This window comes from Physcomitrium patens, chromosome 12 (assembly GCF_059467195.1).
Source record: "Physcomitrium patens ecotype Gransden chromosome 12, ASM5946719v1, whole genome shotgun sequence".
In the NCBI taxonomy this organism is placed as follows: domain Eukaryota; kingdom Viridiplantae; phylum Streptophyta; class Bryopsida; order Funariales; family Funariaceae; genus Physcomitrium; species Physcomitrium patens.
In genome coordinates, this window is record NC_143421.1 from 12446900 (window position 1) to 12465896 (window position 18997).

At 37.7% G+C, this 18997-nt stretch overlaps 1 protein-coding gene across 6 annotated transcripts; it reads left to right on the top strand.

Moving 5' to 3' along the window:
* Positions 1-1814: 1814 nt before the first annotated feature.
* LOC112289860 (uncharacterized) lies at positions 1815-11254 on the top strand. Of its 6 annotated transcripts, none has more exons than XM_090254927.1 (23): positions 1815-1976; positions 3074-3349; positions 3590-3669; positions 3776-3868; positions 4180-4281; positions 4402-4524; positions 4848-4909; positions 5156-5236; positions 5628-5682; positions 6007-6075; positions 6261-6449; positions 6715-6766; positions 7027-7069; positions 7547-7643; positions 8033-8257; positions 8410-8544; positions 8706-8927; positions 9153-9334; positions 9482-9581; positions 9842-9901; positions 10023-10109; positions 10256-10375; positions 10655-11254. In XM_090254927.1, the coding sequence occupies exons 2-23, from the start codon at positions 3307-3309 to the stop codon at positions 10961-10963; spliced, it is 2529 nt and encodes an 842-aa protein (XP_090111053.1). In that variant the 5' UTR covers positions 1815-1976; positions 3074-3306; the 3' UTR covers positions 10964-11254. The 6 variants fall into 6 exon arrangements, with proteins under 6 accessions (XP_090111053.1, XP_024391291.1, XP_024391296.1 ...); XM_024535523.3 differs by having other exon boundaries at positions 1910-2165; XM_024535528.3 differs by lacking the exon at positions 1815-1976 and adding an exon at positions 1993-2165 and having other exon boundaries at positions 5156-5240.
* The last annotated feature ends 7743 nt before the right edge of the window (positions 11255-18997 follow it).

Sequence of the window (18997 nt, forward strand, 5' to 3'; positions counted from 1 at the left end):
AAAATAGATCATATCTAAATCAAAAATGCTTTGTTCCATGTTCTTATTTACAACTTTCACTTCTTTGTCCCTTATCATAACTTTCTTTATCTTTATTCCTTCTATCTCATCATCCTTCCTCTCAATCTTTCTTGTCTCTATTCCAACCTTCCATGTCCACATTTGTTTATATAATAAAACAAGATTTTATTATAATAAAAAATTATTTTATGTCTTCTTCTTTTTTTTCTTTTTTTTTTTGTTATTTTTTTTTAATGCAAAATAATTCTTATTTATTATGTAGATATTCTAAAATCTATTCTAATGATGGTTATAAAAGGTAGGTTTATTTAGTAAATGCATGGATCAATTTAATATATATATATATAAGATATTAATAATAAGGATTTTTATAATAATTATAGTATAAATAAATTGTGTGGTTTTTATAGATTTTATTTAATCATAAAGAATTCTTAATAATCAAAAAAATTAACAAATAATGAAACCTATTTTGATCAATTTAATTGACAATAAATAATTACATTAGTAGTTGTTTTAAATCTCAATTTATAATGGTTTTTTTTTTCAATATCAAAAATTTAGTATAAGAAGTTGCTATCATTTAACAAGAGAATTATCAAATTAAATGAGGCTTTTATGTAATTTTTTGTCCAAAAAGTTAGTCTTTTTCACATAGTATTGTTACATTCATGAAATGCTAAAAAATTGTATTATATATTGTTTCTTATCTTTTATAATATTTACTCTTCTATCTTTCATTGTATTTAATGTCCTTTTAATAATCCTTCAACTCCCAATTACCTTCAATACTTCTATTTTATATCTACTCTATCATTCTCCAAATTTAGATTTCAAATAAAAATCAAATATTTTATTACATTCAGATTATTTCTACTTATAATATAAACTTAATTATTTACAAAGTTAAATATATAAATAAACTTAATTATATATGAACAAACTTAAAGCATCAGATGAAAATTAATAAAAATAAAAACAGCTAAATTCAAGCATCTAACACAATATGATATTAAAGTGATACACAACACACACCATTAAAAATTAGTATACAAAATTCTTGCAAAAAGTATTTTCACTTGCAACTAACAGATTAATATATAAAGTCCTTGCTAAAAGTTGCATGCAACTCCAAAAGTTAGTCATTATGATTGAAGTATCCCAATTTAGACAACACAATTTCAACTTTTTTTAGGCATGAAAAATTGGACGTGGACGTGAAAATTTTAAGTGGATAAGAATATATGAATTGGACATCTGAATTGGACAGATGAATATATAGTTAAAGACAAACTCACATATGCTTACAAGCTCACTGCACAATATTGTCAAACTTCATGACATGACTTGTGCAAGAAAAAGCTCCTTCCAAATAATTCACGTTGTGTTTATTTATTTACTAATATTTTATTTCTTATTACTTTATATTCCCTTTCTAATGATCAGTACAATCATTTTATAGTTTTGCACATTGGTTTTGAGTACGCGTGCAGGCTTGCAACACACTTCGTAAGAAAACGTCGAGCGTTTTTGTGAAACAAACGTAGACAGGGATGTCGTGGTCGTACATGAGCTTGGTGAGACATCATCGCCGAACTGGTTTGTATGTGTCTGTAACGAGGGCCTCCCGGAGCAGGAGATTGAGAGAAACGCGTGAGTTTGAATTTTGATTCGAGAGTGTTGCGATTGGCTTTAAGAATCCTCGCAATCCGAAGGGTGTTAAGGTTCTAATCTGGGGATATTCGGGGAGATTGTCCTGTGCCTGAAGACCTGGCTGAAATTGCGGTCGTCGGGACTTCGACTCTGGCTTCGTGGCGAGGTCTCCGTCGTCGCGGTTTCACCAGCGATGATGAATCCCTGAGCTCCCTCTTCATCCAACTGGCGGAATCACAGTTTGCGGCACGCATCTCTAGGAGTGAAGCTCTAGAGCGTAAACGGTGGCGTGTTCTTTGGTGGTGCGGGTTCGCTTGCTCCCTGCCTTAGAGCGATCGTGAGTGAGCTCTAGTCGTCCAGTGAGCTCGGGTGGTGTTCCTCTGGGCTATTGTTGGCACGATGTGCTTGGCATGACTTTGATGATAACTTGGAGGCGGACAGGAGCATCTCCTTGTGTTGATTAATTGTGCGGGAATGTTCTGCTTACTATGGTTAGATTCCTGTTTATACTTCTGGTAGTTTCGATTTTTCTTTTCTTTTTTCTTTTCTTTTTTTTCTTCTTCTGTTGTATCTCTTGGCGATTCCGGGCATGATGAGTAAGGGCAGGGGATTGGTTTGGAGTGTACAATATGGAAGGAAAGGGGATTCATGGATAGCGTCATAGCTGTTGGAGCATGTCATCAATATGCTTCTCAAGTGCAAGAGGTAGTCAACAATTCTGAGAATTGTAAAGCTGGCACACCATTACGTACTTAATCTTGAAAAGTTTAGAAGGAGATACCAACGATTAGATCGCCAATTTTCATATATAGGACGGTATTCTTTTTGGCGCAGGTGATGGAAATGAACGATGTGAATAGAGCGGTGGCATAAGTTCTGAATTCTTACAACGTTTACATTGTACTTTTAGCTCAAGGTGGCTGAATAGTACATCAGGATACGTTTAATCCTTGAAGGACTGGATAGCATTGTATTGTTAAATTGGTACTATTTCGTTGAACAGGAAGTCGGATTGTTCAATGTCTCGCTAGCTGCTAAGTCTTTCAAACATTTGACCACTGTTATCAGTACCTCGGTACTAAGTGGGAAATCTGAAGTAGGATGCCGTGGCAATCTAGACCGAGGAGCACTGCACTTCGTATCCTGCATATGGATGAAGTGAACATGCCCTAATGCATACACTCAGTCCTGTTCTACCATACTTTAGCACCTTCCCTCTACTTAACAGGTTACTGCTTTTTTCACATTGAGTGCTGGCTCAAGTCGGTGCCTGTTTAAAAACTTGCATTCTCCTTGCAGCAAAAGTCTAGGTCTTACACTCCACATTGGTACATTAGGGAAGACGAACTCTTCTCATGTTATTTAGATATTAACAAGCTTTCTTTTATGTCTTTTGCAGATTATTGGAATTCGTGCTCTGGGCTCTTACTTAGGTGGATCTTACTATCCATGCAACATCACGACATGATACCAAAATAGGTTTCAGCCCCTGAAAAATTTACCATACCCAGGCTCTGGGCAAGGCCTTCGATTCAAGCTCTTACAGCGTATGAATTTGTTTTAAGAAGCAGATTTAGGCATTTTCATTTTGTGGAATATTTTTTGGCTTGAGGATTACTATACAAAGCCAAAATGGTCCACATAACTGAAATGCGAGTTGTCCTTCCACTGACAGGTGCGTAATAGTTGTTCTACCATTGCTCTATCAGGCGATCAATTCTACTTGTGCATGCATCTGCTATGAACTACAAACCATCGCCCTGCTTTGGTTGTGTCTCATACGGGGCCTTATGAACTCAGTAAAGCTTTGTCTTTCTTTATTTACCAGTTCTCACTGACGTGTAATAATTTGTTAAACAAGAGCACCTTTAGCTGTGCATACTCACTTTGTATTGAAATGGATGGCTGGGAGCAGTGGAGGAATTCAGGAGGGGTCAACGATTTGCCAACTTCAAGACTAATGAACTAAATACCTCTGAGGGTCAAGGCGGACAGGTGAGTCTCGCCTGCATCAGATTTAGCAATTTTCTCATGCGATTGCTCCAAGCTAAAGTGTCCAGCTTACGATTGTTTGCCTAAATAATCGAACTAATGTCCACAGCTTCTCTCAACATTGCCTTATGAACACGAGACATGGGGCGAAGGAATTTACACGCACAGTCTTTATCGCCTCGGAGACCGGTTGCCTGATTGGGTAAGTGTTCGAGGCTTGCTTCACCATGACATCCTTGTCTTACTATGAAACCCTTTTTTTGTGGATGTGGTGCAAACGTGAATGACTGTACCGGCTTCTATTTATTGTATATGTATGTTGCTATTTATACTTGTCACAAATCTTGTGTTGATCAAAAGGTTGTGTTCTGTATTTATCTGTAGCAAGCTTTGGTATAATTCTCCAACATTACTTGAAGTAGGTATTCGCTGATTTTGGTGCATTTAAACAGCTACAAGCATATGCAATGTTCCAACAAAACTCTAATGTATGGAGGGGTATTGCGGTGCCAGGTGACAAGGTTGATACCTTCGAACGCCCTGATACTTGATGAAAAGACCTGGATGGCATATCCATATATACGGACGACCATTTCTATTCCGTTCTTCAACAAGGTGAGTTTTAAAAGTTATAGCGGCAGAGTCATTGAGCTGCATCTGTTTTTGATTGGAGTACCACTTGTGTGTGCGGTATATCAGGGAAGATTAAAAGTTGGACTCTGAATTTGGCATCAGCTGAAAATAGAAATGCTCAGCATGCACGCAAACGACGATGGCTCAACGGAAAACATTCATAATCTTACGAAAACTGAACTTGCAATCCGCAAAGTTGACATGATTGACATAGCTTTTGACGATGTAAGTCATCTCCCTCAAATAATCACTCCTAGGTTGTTATGGGGTATGGATGACTTGAATTGGACTTTAGATGTGACAGTTCTGGTTTCGCATCTCAGGTAGGAGGGTATAGACACTTGAGGTAGACCGAGATAAACAATGTTCCTGCTTGCTACTAAAGAATATACCGCCTAGTTGGAGGGGTGCAGGATCGTGAAGTGTAGGATGGGTTCGAGGGTCATAATTAGGGCATGAGAACTTTTGGACAGTCCTCTAAAAATTTGATAGGCATGAAATAAGAAGTGTGCTCTGAAATACTTGCTTGACAATCAAATCTCATGCAGGTCTCGAAACGAGACTACCGACAAGAATTGGATCCAAAACTTTATGTTTCCAAGAAAACTGTGTAAGTTTGTTCTGTATCCAGTATGTTCTCATGTAATTTTACTAGAAAGTATGTGAATACATAGGGCTTGGAGGGGACCCCCTCGTTCAATTATCAGCTTGATAGTTTAATCAATAAGGAGAATTCCATCTTCCTAAAAGATTGGAAGTGTTATCGCCTTCGAGACAATTGGCTTCACTTTTCGGTATTTATAATAATTGATATTGGATTGATGTGCAATGAACAATGATTGCTGGATTGAAACAGACGAGGACCTCTCAGAAAAGGCTGGCGTGGTAACACGGTACCAACAATGTGTGCATACAAATTGGTCAAAGTGGAAGCCAAGTAGGTAACAGCTCCTGTCAGATCCTTGCCAACAAGGATATGATCAGCAGGAATCTCGCTTTGCAAACTTTCATAGACTTGCCATGTATAAAGTGTGTATGTTGAACTCAGTGTTTCAAAGATCAGGTAATTATGTTTGAAGCCTTTCAGATGCACTATAGCTAAGTCTGCATAGAAGATGTGGTACCATTTATATATTTTGGTTCAGATGTGGTGAAGAGACTGTTTTTGAGGATTTCGGTAGGATGTTTACAGATACATGTTTCCCATGCTGGTTGTTTGTTAAATCTTGTATTCTCTTTAGGAATCCATTTTGACAAGATTTCTGATTCTTTTTGATTCAAGTGTGCCCTGGATTTTTGTTTATGTTAAAGTCCTGTGCACTCTGCAGTTATTGGGGTGTACAGAACCGAGCTGAGAAACTGATGAACAATGGAATTCGTCAGGTACAGCATTCAACATGAATTGTCCCAAAATTGTCCCAAAATGAAAAAAAAAAAAAAAAAAAAAAAAAAAAAAAAAAATTGAATGACTTGACATTGGCTCAACAGACCCGCACTCAGCACTCAAAGTTATGCTTGACCTTCTCAGTGATTTCTTCTCTTGCTAAATATCTGTTAGCATAGGCTGATGTTTACAATCAATGTGTGCTTTATCTATGGAAAGTACTTGGTTGTTTCAGATTTTTATGTTAAGCGACAATTTCCTATTACAGTGTTGCGTACTGTAGGGCGAGACTTTCTCATGCACACGCGCCCTTGCATTTCCAGATCGTGCTTCTCACTCATCGCAATGCATTTTGTTGGCTGGATGAATGGTTCGATCTTACTTTGGAGGAGGTACTTCTCTTCATTATCACATACAAATCACAAGTATACCAAGAATTCCTTTTTAAGAGAATGTCTAATTGAAATTTGAGCTTATGTTCTTACTTTCCATTCCTCTATGAACTTAACTCTGTGCTTCTTTTTGTATAATAATCATCGATATTTTCCAATAATCAAAATTGAACTTTTTCACGCAGATAACTGCCCGAGAAACTCTTGGGCGCCAAAGATTAAAGGCAGCCGTAAAACAGCCGCCTATTATTGATCCTAAAACAGGCCAGGAAGTTATCATAGAGCCTGAAGGGCCGTCTACTAAAGACACTGATGGGCTCAGTGATACCAGTGATGAAACCAGTGACATTGAAGTTGAATATTTCGAGACTGAGGTGTGTATTGGCCAATTGACGCATGGTTTTGATTGGTGTTTCAGTTATCTGATTTCTCTTTTTCTGCAGAAAAGTATGAGTGCCGCTCTTAAACCAAATCGACACTCTTTCATTTCTTCATACAGAACATACAAACTGAATTTACATAGATGATGCAGCATATGTTCATTGCAATTTTTTAATTTCATTTGGATCTATTCTTATGGAATTGAAATGAATCTCTGATGTGCGTCGACTAATCGACGTGTCAACATGCATGGTGTAGATGGAGTTGGGTAATCAAGATGCGGAGCAGCTTGGTACCAGGCACATACCAGGTGTGCACCATGTAATGAATGAAATAGTTCTGTTTTCGGAGACCCTATGAGACGCATTATTGTATGTATAATTTACACACTTGGATCCACTAAAAATCTTTTGCTCTGTACAGTTGTAATTGAGATAAATGTTGTGTCTCTTTTTTCCCCTATGAAAGAGGATGTAGGCTCTATGATATTACGAGTGCTCAACGCATTATTATCCAGTTTCGTTATTGTTCAAGTTCATCATTGACAAGTGAAAATTATGGTGGAAGCAGGGAGCGAGACACTGTTCGCTCAGACTTCAAATATCCCTGACAGGTACAATACAGTTGCTCTTGAGTTGGTCGGTCGATAACATAATGTCCTTAAATTGCCTTCATCTGATTCACTGAATTGGAAACCATCCTCATAGGAATGTCGGAACTTAAAGTGCTGACTTCAGTGAGTGATTTCAAGCATGGAAAGCGCATGAGTGCAAACAAAGGATCTAGGAAATTTTCGAAAACTTCGTGATTGTATGAGTACTGAATGAAGCCAATGTCGATAAAAGCTATCTTATCGTCCATCAGTAGTTCCTTTCATGTTTTTCAAACAATATTGGGCCTCAAACTATGATGCGATCGAATTCATTTGACCAAATTTATTCATGGGCAGCATTTCTTCATGCCTGTGTTTGACAACGTCTGCTAATTGTTCTACATGTCATAGCCAAGAGAAACAATTTCAATAGGAATGTAATCAGCGATCAAGTATGACATGTAAAATCTTCACATAACTCCAGAATTGTGTGGGTAGATGTGCAGTATGTGCCACACGTGACATATCAAACTCGCCACCAGCTTTATTTTGCCTAACCTGCCAAGAATACTTCTGCCAGCAGTGTTTTTCTGATGTGAGTAAATGCGTTTTGCTTCACTACCAGAAGTATGGTGATCAGATAGTTATTAATTTGCAAGTGAAATTCCTCTGCTTGACAACTACAGGGACTCGTCATCTGGCGTAGATGCATGTGGTCTTCATTTGGCCTCATTATAAACCACCAAAAGCACAGTTTCAATTGGGGTGTACACGCCTCGTAGTATTCTAATGATAGTTAGGTGTTATATTTCATTCTGGACTTGCAATTCGTTTGCAGTTTTCTGCGATGCCAGTTTTTTCCAAGCGAGTATTCATTTTACGTCTTCTAGCAACGCGTGGCTGTTGACGCAGGGGCCGAGGATCAAGGATTGGTTGTTTCTCTTGATACTAATTCTTATCATACTTGTATTTCTAATCTTGCAGTTTCACGTCACCACAAGACTGAAGGCACACAACACACAGCATCTTTTGAATAGTTTGGCATCCTTGGACTTCAAAAGCATTACCCCAGCGGACAAGGAGCATCGAAAGAAAGATTCAGACCTCCGCCCGGCACATGGAATGCTTCAGAAGTCCGTTAGTGACGTGATACAGTCAAGTCACTCCTCAAGGAATACGCAGGAACCAGAGAATATCTACATTAGACAGGTTTGCTGCTGATAGATAAAAACTGTCAATGCGGCATTTTTTCTTTTCTTTTTTGGTTCTTGCTTGATTGCCTTCATTCTCCCTGTTTATTCCACAGTTTGTTTTGTTGATTTCTGTAGTGATACTATTGAGTTCTCAATGTGGTAATGCAGGATGAGAGGTTAGCTAATATTGGAAGCCCACCCAAAGAATCAGGAGTTGCTCGAACATTGTCGAAGTTTCGGTCAGTTAAAAGTGGTTTTGGTGCGCTCAACGCTCTCCATCGTATTAATGACTTGTCACTTCAGGTCGGTACTGCTTGTCCCACCTTTTACTATGTTCAAAGGTAGAATTGTAGAAATAGGATAAACCTGGCTGCAATTAACAACTAGATCGTTTGGAAGTGAGTGTTGTGGGGGATCTTGGTATAGTTCTTGGGAGCTAATATTTTATTTTGATTCTCATTTAGGACTACTCACAATCAGGTGCGTCATCTGTAAGAGGTGTTAGTTCAGATTCAGACTTGAGTGGTCTAGTTCACCGCCCAAACGAGCTGTCTGAAGAGCTTGTGCGGACTGTTGCTTCGCTTCATCAACGTGCATCTGAATCACATTCAACTGGTGCCTTAATTCGCACTACTTCCCAAGATTTTGGTTCTTCAATGCGAAAAATTGGTCGGCGATACTCACAAGTAAGTTCTGCCAGGAATGTTTTACCTGTTTGATTGACTGTCGAAAATTGAATGATGTGATCTTGTATGTCGCAGCTGTTTCTTAATGATGAAAATGATACTCAAAATCACTACTTGCAGATTCCTTACGTGCACTATCTTCAACTCGTTCGAACCTTTCGAACTCAAAAAGATATATCTTAGTGAATAACCGCATATGTGATTCTTTTTGGAATCTTCATGCAGGACATCACACTTCCAGATACCATGACAGAGCAGAAAGGTGAATCTGTGGCAGTGGATCCATATGGTATAAAAGAAGAAAATACTGCTTGGGATATTGGGATTTATGACGATAATTTGGAAGTGACTGTGCTCCCTACGGAATCTGAAATTAAAGCTTGTACTGCTCTCTATCAGCGATTGCAGTATGGCTTCCCACAGAGCTTTACATTGATTTCTTATTGTATATCATTGTATATCAACGCTTTTACATATCTATGAGTTGTACAGGTTTTCTTTTTATCTGTGCGTTGCCGTGCTGCCACTAAGCTCCCTTTCTTGGGATATATCAGATGTCTTTTGGAAATCTTGAAGAATGTGGAGCCGAAGTGTATGAACCATGAGCAGCGTTTGTCTTTCTGGATTAACATTTACAACGCACTCATGCTTCATGTAAATCTGAATCTCACTCTCTGGCACTTGATCATCCAGTACTTTTGTCGTTTATAAGTGCCCTCATTCAGTCTTTGGAACGCATCAGAACTAGAGGCGATGATACTTAGAGACGAGTATAGTAATGCTCACTTTTGTGTTGGTTCGTACACAAATTATTAGTGCAGGTCAAAGTGTCTCAACACCTATTGAGAGGCAAAACAGCTTTAAATGCTTTCTCATCTGAAATCTGATTGGAGTCTACTTATTGTGTGTATCAGGCGACTCTAGTACATGGAGTTCCAAAGAATCACTACAAGAGGATCACTTTGATGAACAAGGTGTGCTTTTTTTCTTGTGTTTCGATAGTCCTATTTTTTAGTCATTTCCATGCTGTCCAGAGCCATGTCTGTCAAAGTATTTTTTTTCTGTAAGTAATAGCTGCGTATCCTGTGTTGTCAGGTGACCTACATTGTGGGTGGATTTCAATATAGTCCTCTGATGATCGAACACTCGATATTGAGGGCTAATTCATACAAACCTCCATTGGTAACGTACATCGTTCCTTTTTCTGTAGTTACAATGTCCTACCAGGCAAATACGGTTCCCGAATTCTTAATGTATTTAAAACCTGGGGTTGAAAAATGAAACTTGTGGAATCTAAAATCGTATTTTATGATGGTGGGTGCTGTTAGGCAAATCTGTTCCCCATTCCGAAACCCAAGAAGAATGATGACCCTGCAGCATCGTCCCTTGACCAAGCAGAGCCACTTGTCAGTTTTGCTCTTTGCTGTGGAAGCAGGTCCAGCCCTGTTGTGAGTACTTCAGAACCTCAACCCTTTGTGTATAAAGCTGTCGCTATTGAGAACATTGTGATGTGATCCACTTGGTCACAGACAAGAGTTACATCCTTAGTATTTAGTGAGTTCTGGGTCTTGCTTTGTTCTGTGCTTGTGCCCGAAACTTCTATTGATTTTAACCAAGTTCAGATTTTCTATGAATAGTATCATTTTTACGAAGATTTCCATAAGGTCTCTCTAAATGGAACGTGCCACTGCAGTGCATATTCTTAATACTTGATTTTCATTCTGCAGTTGCGTGTGTACACCGCTGCGAACATCCAATCAGAATTGGACCAATCATGCCGGGACTACTTGATGGCAGCTGTTGGTGTGAATAAGAAAACAATTCTGATACCAAAGATCCTTCATTGGTATGCTCGAGACTTCTCTCATGATGCTGAGTCTTTAATTGAGTGGATCGCCGATAAGTTACCCCAGGAGAAACGAGCGGCTTTTGACGAATGTATCAAGAAACGGTCTGGGAAAGGCATCCGGCGGCGTATGTCTGTACAACCCTACGATTGGACCTTCCGCTATCTCTACGATCCAAAACTCTTGTAAGATTGTGTAGTTTTTCATGGTCATGGATACACTCTCAATCCCGATTCTGCTTGCCCTTGCTTTTTAATTCATTTATTCATTCAATAAAAATAAAAATAAAAAGCATACGCTTTGGTGTAGCATTGGAATTGCAGATGTAGCTGTGGGTGGTAGGCAAACTTTATGTATCTTTTTGAACACATTAACCTGTGTTCCTTTACTAGTACTGGAAACAGGTCTTACATTTTCTTTTGTAGATACTCACGAAGTTAATAAGATTCCAATAATCATTGTATGTTGCTAATTTTGTCACATTCTTCGCCAGAGCACAATCCTCTTCTATCTAATGCTGGTCCACATCAATTTACAGTCTATTGAGCTTGCATTCACATATGGATTTTTAGCAGTTTTCCTTGATGTGGTGTAGGGGGTGTAGTTATGATGAACTTCTCTCAAGTGCCTTAGATACATTGCCCGTCTTTGTTACATATCCATCATGCATGAAATATGAATCGCTGAAGCTGAAAACTGACCAAAGAGATTTTTCTTATTCTATTAACATATTCTACCGCATGAAAGTCTTATGGATTCATTAGGGGACAGACACCACTCCCTTCCTTCCCGAAAATCTCGTTGCGATGTGTGCACGCTATCAGTCAACAGAGATTCTCACACTTCTATTACAGACAATGGCACCACTCTTGGCGTTCAGAGGTCCACATTGCGCACTTCAAACCAAGGTTCACCCTCACGCATCCTCGCAGATCACCTAATTTAACCAGACGCCAAAGATGGAGAAAAAGTGCAGTACCTCTTACCCAACCCCATTAGCCGCAGCATCAATGAGCTCAAAAATAAAAGGTCCAGATCCGGCAAGAGATCATACAAGAAGATCCAGAGATGCTACAAAGATGCTCGGCCACACGAAAGCATGTTTTCGCTTATTTTCGGGAAGTGGATGACGCTCTGTTAGTTGTGAAGGGAACAAGGGTGTCAACGATTAGCAAGTTTTGGGGCATCGTATTGTGGTCATCGCAACAAAAATGAAGACATTCTGGCAATTCGTTACTGAGCATCTGGTACCTTTACCGTCGTCCCAATCCGGGATATGCTCCACTTTGCTGGTCCATTTGGTTCCTCTTTTCATAGATGGCGTCATTGGTCAGGCAGGCGCTGCTGGGTCCACTGAATCGGCCGACCACCCCGCTGTGCCCTTGAGAATTGGGATTGCCAACAACAGAGACAAAATTTCCATGTGCACCTGAACCTGCAGAGTCTCTCTCACAAATTACAATTCTGTACTTGCGGCAGTGTGCTGCAGTGAAGAATCATGTGGCTCTTGTACTGCGTCCAATTTTCAAAAAACTGATGTTCTTAAAATAGCGACATTCAGTGTAATACATATATGGTAGATTGAATGTGGATTAAGTTTTCCATAACATTCTATTGGTATCTTGGTATCTTCAATTGTTCACGAGTGTTGTGTTGAATAGTGTCCCACGCTTGCAACACTATCTCGGCATTTCCAGGAGTCTGAATCCATCCCTTAAATTAAAAAAACCCCGTTTTATTTTTATTTTTATTTTTATTGGTTCACAATGTGCAAGTCCCACGCTTCTCTATCTGTCGAAGTCCTTCACAGCACCCAGAAACCCTGTCTTACTTTTCTGTGGTAATGAATAGTTCCCCATAACATTCTTCTCGTTAATAAAGGATTGATTATCACTCTATAGGCTTAATAAGACTCGCGGTCTTGCTTTGCAGCGGTGATCAAGGTTGCAATTGAAAAAGAGGGGGTTCGGGGTTCTGACCGCAGGTTGGAAAGAAAACTTCCGAAGCGATGAAAAAAAAAAAAAAAAAAAAAAAAAAAAAAGAGGAGTTACTGATCAGAAACGCACGTTCAGGCGCCGACCACCGCTACTCGCGAGTCGTCCACTCGACAATTATAGCTCAAGGGATCCGGCGAAACGCGGCGATCAGGGCCAGACGTTTTTTCCGCAATTGCTGGCGTGAGGAGGGAAGGACCCAGCGGAGGGCCTGCAGCATCCCTCTTGCAGGCAAGGCACTCCGCGAGCGTGGATCCTCTGGCATCATTGGATTCCACTGCTGGGTAGATAATGGAAAAATTAAGGTGTCACTCATCTTCCAGGCCCCACAATCTCCTTCAGCAATCCACACTGCACAGCAGAGAAGCTACAAACAAGACTCCGTTGACCTTCACCGCGCAGAAGGTCAGGGAAACCTAATTGGAGAGTGTTCTAGTCTCCGCACTCTGATTTAGCAACCCATGTCTGCTTCGTTTCCTTCGATCACATCGAGGCTCTGTCACCGTCTCATTCACATTTCAGTATCGGCAACGACGTTGCCGCCCATTCCACAATGTGCAACCTTCGAATCGAAATTCAATCCTAACTTTTTCTTCTGCAATATACGTAAACCCTAGCCCTAATTTTCCTACTGCACGCGGCGTTGTGAGTATTGCGAAAAAATAACTAAAAAAACTAAAAACTAAACTAATCAAAGTAAACAAATAAGACGACTCTGGAAAATGAGTACATATATATATATATATATATATATATAATTGCCATTTTTTTAACTGCACGACGATGCTGCAGTAGGTGAATAAGATTTTGAAATAATTATTACATGGTTGCATGGTGTACAAATACTGTGTTAATTCATGCAGACATAGAAAAGTCTCTCTAGATTCTAAAATTTATTTTAAGGTTTTAAATTTACCGACAAAGTATTGTCAAAAAATACAAGCTTCCAGGTTTGATTTTAATCAAATAGGGAGCAGGCACTTATCAATGATTTTTCCTCTGTACTTTGAATAATGAGCTTCTTTTTTCTTTTTCTTTTTTTTATTTCACGCTACAATTTTTATGCAGCCAATTGCAATTAGGTTGATTTATATTTTATAAATGTTATATTTATAGTATGAACTTAGAAGTCATCTTACCAGCATTTGACAGTGGTGTTAGAATAATTGATTTCAAATCAAATACCCTGTTACCAAAATATTACAACAGAGAAAATAAAATAAAAATAAATCAACCAATGGTTTCAATACTGTTCTAAACATTTGCAACATTCGTTATGGTTGATGAATTACAGTGTCTGCCAACTCACACATCTTGAGGTTGCCTCATTTGATTGGATCTGCACAAGATACATTACAATACATTTGATATTTGCTTGCTAAAGCTCTAGACAATAAACACGATTAAGAATAAAAATTATGAATGTAACCCATTTGTTAACAGATATCAGAGACACAAACAAGGGAGGGCATTGTTGAGCATGGATAGAGCACACATCCCCACTAATAATAAATAAATAAAATAAAATAAAAATCATTGAAAGATTAGCAGTGACTCAATAAAGCATGCATATGTTGAGAAATGAGCACATGGTCAAACAATGGAGCAATTATAAGGACATAATACAGTAACAGTGTTGCCATCTGGCTTGCCTCATATTCCACTAGTACATACCATTCCTGTTCCTGCCTCTGAGGGCCCCACACTTTTCATATTTCTCTCTCTTCTCATATATATATATATAATACTACTACTACTAGAAACCCATGATATTGACCATGAAAAAACAATGGAAACTAACCTTCTGTTTGAAACTTCATATGATGTGAAACTATATGTTGCATGCTCTTCCTCATTGTGGTGCTTCTAGAGTTGTGTTGCTCCATGCCTAATATTCTTGCAGCATTACTCTTGGCAGTCTGCAACAACAACATGCAGATTTTGATCTCTAATTGATCAAAAGTTGAGTAATTACTTCACTTTTGATGAAAACAATGAGACATACAGCCAATTAGATATGGTTTTGTCCCCTCTAATTTATCTTGTTGGTTTATCCCCCTAAATTATCTTATGTAAGAGATATATATCTATTTATTCAACTATATGTGTTGTATGTGCAGATTTTCTCCATATATTTACACATATATGAAAACTTAAGTATAAAAGAAAGTGGGTGTTAGGTAACAATTTGACAAAAGAGAATGTGGAATGCATCTTGTCAAAACCTCATTGGAAAATAATCAAACAAATAAAGCACCCATTTTCTTTTTTTCCTTTTTTTGTTATAAATGATAACATATTTAACCCAAATAGTACAAAAAACGATTTTCTTAAATAGAATGAAAATTTTATTTTAAAAAGTGTAAAAAATTTTGAAAATTTTGATTATTATTATTTTAAACATAAAGTTGAAGTTATATCTTTTTTCCCATCCATATCTATTTGTTATTTATACACCACAGCTGTTTTTTTGATGTTCTGTTTTCAGAAAAACAAAATGCAACAGTACTAGTTCATTCAACGTAGCTAGCAGAAATCTTACATCACGGCATGATTGGTTATCAAATGATACATCTGAAACCCCCCCCATCCCCCGTTTGGCAAGAGAGACCACGTCAGCAAAGGGCAACGACTCCAAGTGGATCAAATTCTCCCAACACTCAATCCAAATGGACACGTGTCAAAATCCAATAGGGGCAGAAGTAGCAGAGACTGAAGAAGGAGAAGGAGAAATATACACAGAATTCATGGCATAACGTAGGAATACCTTAAACCGTCTCAAACCCTTAACCAACTCGTAGACCTTGTTAACCCAAATCCGCTTTGAAGAATGTAGAAAGATTCCAAGAGGATTCCAAGTCCACCTATGATCAGCTAACTTCACAACATTGAAGGTGGTGGTTTTGTGTGATGGAGGTGGTGGTTTAACCTGTTTTACAGACGGTTTTGTTCAAGTCTATGACTTGGTTTAGGGGTAAACTGCAAAAACTGCTTTGATCATTTTTATCAATTCAACCACTAATGAAGTTCAATTTTTTTCTTCTGGAGCACATCAAAACCTTATTTCTCCACCCAAAATATTTGTTCCAAAAATAAACCCCCGTGCTAGCTGAAAAACCTTCAGTCGACGGTTCAAGGTATTCCCACGTTAATACTGTCTTGTGGTATGCTTAGCTAACAGTATCCCCCCCCCCCCCGGGGACCCGTTTAAAAGTCAGCGGGTGAGGTACAGCACACCCTGACTGCGAAACGTTATAAAGTGCACCCAGAATCAACGGGGCAAGGCCACCAACCCACGGGAATCGGCACATTTGAAGGCGGGCACCCGTCCCCGTGTAGTACGCCACGTTGGCGCAGTAGCTGGGTGAGTTGTATCCCCAACTACCAAGCCTCATCCGAGTTGGCTGGCCCTTGAGGACCCGAAAGGGTAAACCCTAAAACCCCACCCTTTGGATCCGTGGTAGCAGCTAGTTTATTAGAAGAGGCTGTTGACTAGTTTAGAAAAGCCGAGTTGGACGTCTATTTCTGGGTGGCCGTTTTATCCACTTCTATCTGGGGGCCTGTTTAATGCTCTGCTTCTGTTGCTCAGTTTTGGTTGAATGTGATGGCAGAACTCTTTGCTTTTTTGCTACTTTTGGGTGCCAGGTTGTTGTGATTTTTGGGTTTCAGGGCGCCTCCACTCTGTAACATGGATTAAAATATTATTGTAAGTATTGATGGGCTGTACATTTTTGTATGTTCATTTCCTTGTTAAAGATGAGGATGACAGTGAGCGGCCTCTCATTTCTGTTTTGTTACGTGCACCAACAATTTCATGAATTTGTTTCTATTGTAATTGTATGTGTCCATGTGCAGAAAGTGAAGTTTTTTTTTTTTTTTTTTTTTAAGTTGTGAATAAAATCATAGTAATTGTTTCTAAGTATTTCATTACAAAATGAAAAATCGAATCTTATATTATAAAAGTATATATGTACTCACACATCAATAATATTTTTGTGTGATTAATTAGTTTAATATGTTGTACCAACAGATAACTCTGCAACTATGTGTGAGGCAATTGCATTGTTATAGTTGAAACTTGTCCAAGTGACACATTTCGGATTTTTTGAAGGATAAATATATATATATATATATATATATATATATATATTCTGCATGAAAAATTGGTCTTTTAAAGAAGATTAGGTGACATGTGATTTTCATTTACAATAGAGATTGTTTTCCAAACCACAATACAAAGGTTGATCAGAATATAATTGCACATGTCAACTAAAAATATTAATAAAATAGCTCTTATTTTAAATTTTTTGTACTGTACTATATATATATACGTATATGTGTATATGTTTGTTAAATATAATCAAAAATCAAATATTGATGGAAGAGAGTATAAAAGATTTGGAATAAGCTTCAAATTATTTATTTCAAATAACGACGAGCAAAAATAAAAGTCAACCAAGTTCTTATATATACTAAAGCATATGTATGCTAGTGACATTTTTCTTTACACAAATAACATATGAAATATTATTCAGTATGTGTGTCTATATATATATATACATTTCGATTCTTAGATAGTGAAGATTTTTAAGGGAAAAGAACACGAAAACAATAAAAGACTAAAATTTCTGTTCATTTCGAAAGCCAAATCTCTTTTTCTGAAATGTATATAACATTATATCATGCTTGGAAAAGTTTAAAATCATGATAACTTGTATTTCGACTATAAAAATTATTTAATTACTTACATATTTATTTTAAATGAATAAAACTAAAATCTGTGTTTTTAGGATCCAATACCTAATCAAGTGCAAAATGCATGGTGATACACTACATTTGCTCCATGTGTATTTTTTCGATGAACTATTTACTACTCAAATACTATATAAGATAATCTCATTTAATATGTAGATTTTAAAATTTCAAAATAAACACTTTCTTGTAACCCCAAATTAATAATTTAATTATATAAACAAAAGTTATGTCGGCACCCTATTTGAATCAATGAACAACTTGTTGCAAACATACAATAATTATGTCTTGTATGTACTTTTTGAAGATATTTCTGTCAGTGTGATGGAAAGGAAAAACAATTACAACAATAGTGTTTCTTAGCATGGTGTATTACAGATGTCATTTTTTTATCTGAAAGATCAACCACAATATTTACATGATTGCAACTGGGATATTGTGTTGATGCAAGTATTGCATATTGTATCATTCCTGGACCAATTGTTATCTAAAATTACAAATATTTGGTATTTGAAGGGGTCATAGAGTGTGAACTGATAGCTAAGGTAATTAGTCATTCATATTAAAATAAATAAATAAATAAATAATAGACGTAAATAAAAGCACATGAGTATCAATTACTCCTTGAGAATATGGATCATTCAATCAAATTATGGTGCCAAGTAAAAATAATAATCACAGAACAACAGAACAATCGTGTGGGCCCTGAGCAAATAATTAACAAGTATAGGTGCTCCTCTGCCTTGCAAAAATTTGAGAAACCCTAATTCCGAACTCTAGCCCTAACCCTAATTTGTGTTGCCAGTATCATCTGGTGGACTGGACATGGGATTCTGCCCTTCACATGGCTGGGCAAAATGTTCCTGATGCATTTGGTCTCAGTAGATGTCCAGAAACACCTTCCTGCCTGTTTTTGGACATTCACGGGTGGGACTCTTTACAATTGCCCTGCAAAGAATGAGAAATGGGCAACATGTGCCCCAGTGACATGGGAACTGTGCTTCCAGCTTGAATGTGCCTCCCAAAAATAAAAACCCTAAAAGCTCCAAAAAAGATGGATGCATTCCATACTGCGACTAGATGTAATGCACCCAACTTCCCAAATCATCATTTTGGACCAGGTTCAGTGCATCTCAACTTCCAAAAAGCACTATCCATTCTCCATCACATGGACTAGGTTCAATGAACCCATGCATTGCATTGTTTTTGTAAATAAATGTTGTGATGTTGTGAACATAACCTTAAACCTTGAAATTGCGATCTTTTGCTTTTTTTGAATATCTTACCTTCTTTTAGAGGAAGCGTAAGAAAAGCAAGTACAAGTACGGAACAACTGTGACTTTTATTACTAATTTTGTTTACTTTTACTGCCAATGTTGTTTACTTTTATTACCAATTTTATTTACAACTATGTTCCACATTGAATGTGTGTAACTGGAAACCAGAATAGAGATAAATCAACAAATAATGATCTTGT

Bases quoted from the DNA above. Each gene is read 5' to 3' on its own strand.
- LOC112289860 (XM_090254927.1), top strand. From the start codon at position 3,307: ATGGTCCACATAACTGAAATGCGAGTTGTCCTTCCACTGACAG. The intron at 4,525-4,847 runs GTAAGTCATCTC...AATCTCATGCAG, and splicing joins TTGACATAGCTTTTGACGAT to GTCTCGAAACGAGACTACCG. The intron at 6,076-6,260 runs GTACTTCTCTTC...TTTTTCACGCAG, and splicing joins TCGATCTTACTTTGGAGGAG to ATAACTGCCCGAGAAACTCT.